Below are 9,783 nucleotides of genomic sequence, written 5' to 3' on the forward strand. Positions count from 1 at the left end.
TATTTTTGCAGTAAAAATCAACAGTTTTTTAAGGAAGGAATTTGGGCTTTACCATCTCGTTGGGAGAAGGTTACCGACTGTAACGGTGGATATTTTGATGAATAAAGGTGATTATTTGAAAATATTTATTTATTTATAATTTCCCCCAAAAAAAACGACAGGACTTTTTGAATGACCTGGTATATATATTGTATATTGATCACTTTATTCTCAACTGTTGTATGTATACATTTTTTTCGTGGGTCTTGAGGATCAGTCAATAATTACTTTGTAATAATACATCTTTTGGCAAGATCTTGGGCAAGACCCACCAAAACAAATCTATACATACAACAGTCGAGAAAAAAGTTATCAATATTTACATCAAAGACTTAATATTGACTAAATCGACAGTGAAAAAATGGGATTTTATAAAGAAGTGATAACAGTCATAAGGAATTCACGCAAGTACAGTTATGAAAGCCAAAAGATCTATTATTACAAAGTAATTATTGTATTACACTGTAATACTATATAAACCCCAAGGCATACGGCGAAGGGTGCTGGGCCCCGGAGGAAGATATTTACCGCCTTTTCACAGAAACAAGAAAAAGCAGACAATCCGATTACAGCTTAACCAGTACCATGCTTAATCAGTACATTTCTATCTCGGACAAGCTGGTGGAGACAGTAGGTCAAGCTAAGGCAGCACATCAACTGGCAATTTTTGATAAAATTCTCAAGGTTTAATTGGGAAGAAACCTGAGAGCGAGAGAAAAGCTGGCCGCTTACAGGTCGTTCGTGGACTGTGCGGGTGACGTAATGGATAAAGGAGCCAGGGAAGAGGAAGAACTAGGAGGCCACCAGTGGAGACAAGTGACCTTTAGAAATAGGAGGAACTTGAGGGAACGCCCGGAGTTCAGGCCAGAAGCACCAAGTTCCCAAAATTTGAAAATCGGAAAAGGGAAAGCAAAGAAACACAGAAGACCAGTAAGGCTCGAGGACCTAGAAGAGAAGATGTTACAAATGTAACTGCTCCGGCCACATAGCAGCCACCTGCCCATCAGTTAAATGTTTTGAATGCGGCGATAAGGGTCACGTTGCCAGAGCTTGTCCTTGGATTTACAGACGAAGTCCGGCTCCAGAGCCGATGGAGGTAAATACTCATAGAACGAGCCGTCATAGGGACGCCGCTGGGTCAAGTTCTGAGGATCGCTCTGATCAGAGTTCCAGCGACGAAGACGAGGTGGACCAACAGCATTGGGTACAAGGCCCAAATCAATCTAGAGGACTAAGCAGCAGAAGATACAACCAGAAATCCGCAGAGAAACCGCTATCTGAGGAGGCGAGGGCAACCCAGTTAGAGAAGAGGTGATTAATAGTGTGTGCGGAGTATGGAAGAGGTTGCCCGTAGTGCAGGGGCGAGTATGTTTGGGACCTTGAGAATCTCACGGGGGTGAAAACGCGCACAGTTGTCCATATTTTAGAGAAACTAACCAACCAGTATGATATATTAATTGGATGTGACATCTTTGACAAGGTTGGATTTCGGTTACATGGTAGACAGGGACGTTGGGAAACAGAACGTACCAAGGGAAGATTAAAACAACCGGAACGGAGCATCATGTAGAAGTTGTTCACTCTGAAGTTCCCAAAGTAGACCTCCTACTATCCGAGTTCACAGATATTTTTTATAGGGAGGGATGTCCACTACCTGCTACGGGGAAGACTGTACATGAAATTACCCTTAAGGAAAACAAAGTTTTTACACGTAGCCCTTTGTGAGTCGTAGAGAAGAAGAGACAATCCCAACAAACGACTTGAGGACATGCTTGATCGGTTGGCAGGAGCCCGTGTTTTTTCCACATTAGACCTTAAGTCCGGATACCACCAAGTGAGAATGAGGGAGGAGGACATTAAAAAAACCGCATTTACGTTCAGCAGAGGCCATTACGAGTTTACTAGAATGCCGTTTGGGCTTAGGAACACGCCGCTTACTTTTCAGAGGTTGATGGATGAGTTTCTCCATGGGTTAGGGGAAGATTATTGCCAAATATATTTGGACGACCTTATTATTTTCAGTCCATCGCCATCAAGTCATATTCAAGCCGTCTTCAGATGCATCCGGGAGTTCGGATTAAGGCTTTCGAGGGAAAAGTCTCATTTCTTCCAGGAAGAAATAAAGTTCTTGGGACATCTCATATCCGAACAGGGAGTCAAACTGGACCTAGCTAGGATTGAAGCTATCGTTCGTGTCCGGCCACCCGCTAACTTAAAAGAGCTCAAGAGTTTTCTTGGGATGGTCAATTATTATAGGAAATTTTTACCAAAAGCGGCCAATATAATTTCACTACTTACCCAGTTATTAAAAAAGGGTCAGACGTTCGCTTTTTCGGAAGAACATATGGACAGCTTCCAAAGATGCAAGGAAGCCCTCATCGCAGAACCATTCCTGGCATTCCCGGACTTCCAGATCGAATTCGTGCTTACAACGGATGCGAGTGAAAGGGTGCTCGGAGCGGTACTGTCACACCAGTCTGAAGAAGGGGATCGACCAGTGGGTTTTGCTAGTAGGGAACTATCAGACACTGAATCTCGTTACAGTGCGCTTGAATGGGAACTTTTGGTTATCGTTTGGGCAGTCCCTACGTTTTTGGTAGGCGATTTACCCTTTTTATGGATCATAAACCTTTGTTATGGACGGACGGGCTAAAGGAGTCGTCTGCCAGGGTTGGACGATGGAAGGAAAAACTTCGTACATACAACTTCCAAATTGTACATCAGAAAGGGTCGCAAAATGTTGTCACAGACTGGTTGTCCTGGGCCATATATGCAAACCCACTACAGGAGGCGGGTCCATCGGGGAACACAGTTCGCGATACTAAGTTATCAGATGAAGAAGGTATGATAGATGCGGATGAGGCCCCTCTTGAAATTCGTCATACGCATCTCAACGAGTCGGATACGATTGTAAATCGACACACACGTCAGATCATATGGAAGACGAGGACGGAAGGGATGTCACGAACAGAGCACACAAAGTATGGGAGACAGTATCGAGACTGTATGGACCATTCCTTCGGTGTCACCAGCTGAGATCGTCCATATATTCAACCATATAACAAAAAGGGGTAAAATGTATTGTCTTTATGTGGGAAATAAAATGGTGTTAGATCGGATTAAACATCTGTGGGAAACGGAAAGGTTAGGGCGAGCGTTAGTTCCAGCGACTAAGACAAGGTGGACCAACAGCATTGGGTACAAGGTCCAAATCAATCAAGAGGACAAAGCAGCAGAAGAAACAACCAGAAATCCGCAGAGAAACCGCTATCTGAGGAGGCGAGGGCAACCCAGTTAGAGAAGAGGTGACTAATAGTGTGTGCGGAGTATGGGAAAGGTTGCCCATAGTGCAGGGACGTGAGGGTGGAGCCAAGGCACTAATTGATACTGGTAGTACCAGCACCTTCATTAGTGGAGGGATGCGTAGGGAGCTGAGTGGAGGCCGTGAGATAAAGGTATATAAGTGTTCTATTATCACTTTGAGTGTATTACTTACGACGGGGGAAGGGAATTTCGGAACGCCCGTACTACCACTGAATGTTCCGAATAGCACATGCAGTGGCACTTCAACTCCCCGGGAAATCCCCTAGGATGCGGGGCCATCGAGTGTCTTCACAGTACACTACGGGAGCACCTCCGTCTGTTTCAGTTACATATGGGGATTGGTGCAGCCGCAGCAATGCCTAGGGCGGTTTTGGCATATAATAATACTATCCATGCCACCACAGGGTTTACACCGGTCGAAGTTGTATTTGGTCACCCAATACGGAATCGCGGAGATTTACTAACAACCACATAAACTTACTAACTGTTGTTTATTACATTATAAGTGATAGTATATCATGTTATTTTTGTGCACTCTAAGTTCACTTTGTGAACTGGTATGGGGGTGATAAGTGAGGGATCAATCTAAGTACTATAAATAAACACAGTAATACTATATAAACCCCAGCAGAATGTAAATAAAGTCAGTATTATCCAAACAGCCAAGGTGTTCACTTCGTTCCCTAATATCTCTTTTTTTTGGCCCTTCCGTTACCGAGTATCATAACTCATATATATATATAAATTTGGTAGCTTCTGCCAGAATAGTGTTTAATTTCCCCATGGGAAATAAGTTAATACTAATTTTATTGTGGTCCCATTGAATAATTCTTGTAACTCACTTTACTTTGAATAGGGTGATGGTAACCTTGGGCTAACAAAAAAGGATTACTCTGCCCACATTCCAGACCATTTCTTCCTCTCTTCCTCCAATATTTATATCAGTACTACTGCATAATTCATTTATAAGAAACTTGGATATAAGGGCAAACATTAAGAGAAAGGTTTGTCATTCTTGTATATTCACCTTACAACACCTTGGTTATAAGAAACATATTATCTGGGTTTACATGAATATCAATTCGCTTATTAGAAGATTCTCCTTGGTTACAGAGAAACTATGATATTAAAATCAAATTCACTCTGTTCCATCTTGTTTCTTATAAGTGAGTTGTACTTTTAGTTTAGGAACCCCAGAACAAACTCCATTTAAACACAGAAGGCTAAGGTATTTATTGAGTATAAACATATAGATATATAGACATAGGTCCTACTTCTGGATAACTTATCACTTCTTCAATTATGTTATTGATACTAAAAACCAATAGAGGTCAAGTATGCAACTATTTTAGGATGCAGATATAGCTAATGAACATGATGGAGGGGAAGAAGAAGAAGAAGAAGAGCCAAGCCATGATGACTTCAAAGATAATGCTGGGAATGCACAACCGCAGTATGATGAAGCTACTTCAAAAATTGTTGAAGGTAAGAGTTCAAGAATTGTTTGTTTAAAGCTTTGACATACAAATACAACCAGGGCAGGATGGATGGATTACCATGCAAGCTGCTCATCAATTCTAGCTAGAGATTAGTAAAATAGTTAAATATATAATTTAAATGTATTTTTCTTCCTCCTGAAATCTTCTAAATCTTAACATGCCTTGGTTAGATTTAATTTTCCCTATAAATTAACTAACAACACAATCTTTTTAAATTAAATTTTTGTGTAATTGGCTTTTGAAAAGTTTATTTAGTTTAAAAATCTTGTTTATTATTTGAATTTTAAATAATTAATGCAAAGAATGGTAGCTTATTTTTTCTTTAAATGTTCAATTTCTTAAATCATTATCCTGCATTTCATTTGAGTTTATTTATTTAGTTTTCATTAGCATAGGTTAATTTTTTTTCTAGAAAGTTCTCATTTTATGCTTCTTTGATTTCAAGTTAATGATATTTTGTATTTAATTGATATCATAATTAATGTAACCATCTTCCCAAATTTCACTTAGGAAGCTATGGTCTTGATATTTTCTTTGTTTGCAAAAAGAATCAGCGACTTACGGAGGCCTTGAAAAGTGTTTAGTGTTTATAGACCAACAGTAATAATCATCTGTCATAAGCAGCCTTATGACCCACTAAAAGTAGTATTCTTTTTGCCACTTAATTCTTTGAAAGGCCATTACTTAATCTTCAGATATAACTCTATATTTCCTTGATAGTGGATCACTTTTACACTAATCCCAAACTTTGGACGAAATCAGGTGGGCAGTTCTCGAAATATAGATGAGTCAAGAAATTATGTTTGTTCTTATATAAGTAAAAGTTGAGAATGAAATTTAAATCAATGAATCATAGTCAGGCTTTGACTATAGATTGACACAGGACCAAATTTATTCTTTGATGTCTAAAACATAAAATACAAGTGGAAATTTTTGTTTCTGAGGAAAATTGTTTTCACTTCCCGCATGAATACAAAACTTTCTTATCTTCAGCAGTGAGGGAGTACAAAAAATTATTTAATTATAAAATGCATATCCTGCTTCTGATATATCTCAACATCAAATGCAGGAAATGAGAGCTTGAGCATTAACAATTGTATGTCCTTTAAGGCCCATTACACATTCACTAAGTCGTTAGTAAGCTTGGTTGGTACCCAGTCATTAGTAAGCTTAGACAACTGACAAGCTTACACATTACAAGAGAAAGCTTACACAATCACTGGATATAATTCATTCATTAACAGCTGTAGAAAAAAGTTGACTACCTAGCTGTTAGGTAAATATGAAATGGATTTGAGCATTCTTAATAGTCTTAGCATTGTTGTGATTCCTGTATTGTGTTCCCATTATTTCAGGTTTAAGGGTTCGGGTTATGTTTGACGTTGTTGAGATCTTTCCCCAAACCTCTTACTGGTTTGCCAGACTGGAATATTTGGAGAACATATATTTTAGAAGATCTATAAGTAGTCTATTGGAGCTCATTAGTGAAATGAAGATAAATTTTTTATAGCTATGATTAATTCTTCAAATTATTGTGAAAACATATTGGTTCCTATGTTTCTGTTTTATTTTGTACTGGTTATTATACACTCTCTCCTTATGATATAAATAGGCTTCCCTGATAGATCGATGAAATATCATTATATTTACTTCCTCTGGCTTGATTGTTCGCAAGGTCCCACGGTTTTGGTAGGTAGTCTCTTCCTTACCATAGGGCAAAAGTGAATTGTGACAACTGGTGAAAATTAGCATTGCTCATGATATGTAAAGTTAGAACACAAACTGAAATGATTTAACAAGGGTACATAGACTCATTTATTCTACATTGAGGACCTCTTCTATCCCATGACACTTTCCCACTGTTATGTACATTTAACGTCCATCTACTGTTGAAAACTATCAAAAGGAAGGGAGAAAGTATGAATCCAAAGAAATAAATTTATAATAATCATATTTTTATCTGATATTACATTAAATCTACGAGGGTAAGTCAGTTATAATCTGCAATATAGTTATAAAATTTTATTGTAATGAAATAGCAAATTTTTATTAATATATTTGTGTTGTAGTGGTTAGCAAAAGTTTTAAATTTGGGAAAGAATTGTATGGAAGAATTTATGGGACAAAGGCAATTAGCCGGCATTTTTAAGAATTTTAGAAGAAAAAATGAAAGCAAAGTAAAGGTATCCTTGAAAATGACCTAAGTGGTCAAAACGTTGGAAGTTTTAAAAAGAATAAAGTTGAAAAAAAGGATCAAAATTGTTTTTAAATAAAAATGAAATAGGAAACTTACAAGCACATAATTTTTCGACATAGCCCCCTTGCTTTTCAACGCACTTAGTCCACCGTACAAGCTTCATGATGCCCTCATCAAAGAAGGTTTTCAGTTGAGCTGCGAGCCAGGAATTCACCCCTTTTTTCATTTCTTTGTCCCAGGTAAATCGGCAACCCCTTAATGCCTCTTTGAGTGGACCTGTTTTTGCCTCTTTTGTTTATACAACTGTGTGAGTTGTTTTGGGACCCATCTTGCACAAACTTTATGAAACCAAAGTCTGCTGTGGATGATTTTGTGGGAAGGACTGTGACTAATTTGCAGACAAGGTGCCACTTCGTCAATAGTTACTTGTCTGTCTAAGAGCACCATTTCACTTGAACGCTTAATGTTTTCTTCATTTGTGGCTGTAAATGGTTGTCCGGCTCCTTCATCGTGCGTAACACATTTGCAACCATTTTTGAATTTTCAATCCAGTCATAGACACTCCATTGTGACAAAACACTGTTCCCGTACTGTACTGAAAGTCTTCGATGAATTTTGACACTAAACGTTGCTCTTTGGTGCAAATTGAAAGCAGAGCAGCCATGTAACTTCTAAACAGCACGGCAGCATTAATGAAACTAACCTAGCAGCTTGAAAATTGCATAGACATAACAACAAATAACATCAATGCAAAATGTCAGTATTACCAACCTAAACAAAAATATAACTAAATTGCGGATAAATATTGACTTTCCCTCGTATATTGTTTATTTTTAATTGTTAATAAATAAATGATTCTTATTAGCTTTATTATTATTTTTAAAGAAACTTATTCAGAATTTAATTCATTATAAACAATTTCAAATCATTATTATTTTACAGATGCAAATTTAGCTCGTTCTGAATATGATAAAGCCTTGAGGGTATATCAAGATATTGATCGGGAAATAACACAATTAAAAGAATCACTTTCCAAGGACTATGGTTCAGAAGATGAATTCGCTCCTCTTGATGGCCAATGCTTCAGTTTGACTGATCGTGATTATGTTTATAAAATATGTCCATTTGATCAAGTAAGTTTTGATTTTAAATATTAGTGTTAGACAATTATAAGCTTTTAATTTATGTTTACTAAAGATATTTATTTATTCATGCAGTAGGCTCACTGGATAATGAAAATCTTAAATTAGTCGGAAATAAATAATTGGTAAACATTACTTATTGGTCACTGCATGGAGTAAATCTCAGAATTTTACATTCCTCTCCCCTATATTATATATTCACCCAAACAATAACATGTTGACTGCAGCATTGGTAAACATAAACTTTTCTTAGTGTTGGCAATCTTTTTATTATATTGTTCTATTATATAATATTCTAACCAAGAATATTATTTAAACTTGCAATTATGCTATCAATAAATTATATTATATGTCAAGTCACTTAATAAAAATTAAGTTCAATATTTATCAACATATAACTCAATTTTGTATGTACAGTATAACTTCTAAACAGACCCATGGGGAAGATGATTATGCCCGTTATGTGGAGATTTTCATTTAGAAGATTTATATGAAAAGAACACAAACATGAAAAAAAAAATTACATATTGTTACTCAAGCCTGATATCTTCATCATATATAATCAATAATACAATTTTTAAATTCTTTTAAGGAAATAATTAAATAAAAGCATTATTCTAGATATATCTTGCCTCAACCATCATTTTATTCAATACTTATAAAGTTTTTTCTTACTTATAAAATTCTTTCAGAATATCTCTTGAACATTGTTGATTTTTTTTAAATGGTATAAAGATTTTTTCCAATTGTTGAGGTATAAGCTTAAGTGACTATATGCATTTTATTTTTGACTCTAACTTTTCAGGTTCGATAGTTACAACTAAAATAAAACTAGTTTTATTTATTAGCATCACTTTTATGCTATAGATGCACAGAAGAATGGAAGTATTTCACCAAACTAAGAGTTAAGAGCTGTTTTATTTTACAATAAAATAATATTCAATTGGAAAGGCCTATACAAATTTTTTAATGAATTATCAAGTTACTATAATTTGTTTACACTAATAAAATATGAATATTTTACAAGTTTTAAATTCTTCCCTGTTTTATATTTTACTATTTGAAATGACATTCTAATTCATAAGATATATATTATTCCAAAAATTTCCTATTGAAATAATCAATTGAAAATTTAATAAAAGTAAAAAAAAAAAGATATGTTTTGAGTGAATAGTAAGGACTAAGGAAAACTATTATTTTATTTAAGTTGATAATTATAATTAAAGGCCTAATTCACTTGCAAACGCACATTTTTTTTTTTTATAATTCTTTTGACCGAAATTATTTAATATATTTATAAATCAACACATAAGGTTTAGATATACTTCCTTTATGTTGACTAATTTATATATTGGATGGGTTATTGTTTGCAAATGATTTACTTTCTGAATATTATTCTTTAGCACTATTTCTTGATTTCTATTTTTCCTTTAATTTACTGTATTTTCAATTATGAGGGGAAGAGTTAAAATAGTTTTTATGATATTTGAATCTGCTCAACATGGCCTTGATTCAACGGACTTGTTGACTGAAGAATACGTACCGCCATCTTTGTTTTGTTTTGAATCACAAAGTTATTATA

General features: G+C 35.7%; 1 protein-coding gene across 1 annotated transcript in view; it reads left to right on the forward strand.

The window, feature by feature from the left end:
• The window catches only part of LOC106688253 (glucosidase 2 subunit beta), a 44,010-nt gene that overhangs the window by 21,856 nt on the left and 12,371 nt on the right, over positions 1-9,783 (forward strand). The window contains exons 8-9 of the mRNA XM_014432631.2: positions 4,716-4,848; positions 8,002-8,192. Of these exons, the coding sequence (XP_014288117.1) occupies positions 4,716-4,848; positions 8,002-8,192 (324 nt within the window). The remainder of the gene's footprint in view (positions 1-4,715; positions 4,849-8,001; positions 8,193-9,783) is intronic.

Source organism: Halyomorpha halys, unplaced genomic scaffold (assembly GCF_000696795.3).
Source record: "Halyomorpha halys isolate HHAL.00 unplaced genomic scaffold, Hhal_1.1 Scaffold1090.1, whole genome shotgun sequence".
In the NCBI taxonomy this organism is placed as follows: domain Eukaryota; kingdom Metazoa; phylum Arthropoda; class Insecta; order Hemiptera; family Pentatomidae; genus Halyomorpha; species Halyomorpha halys.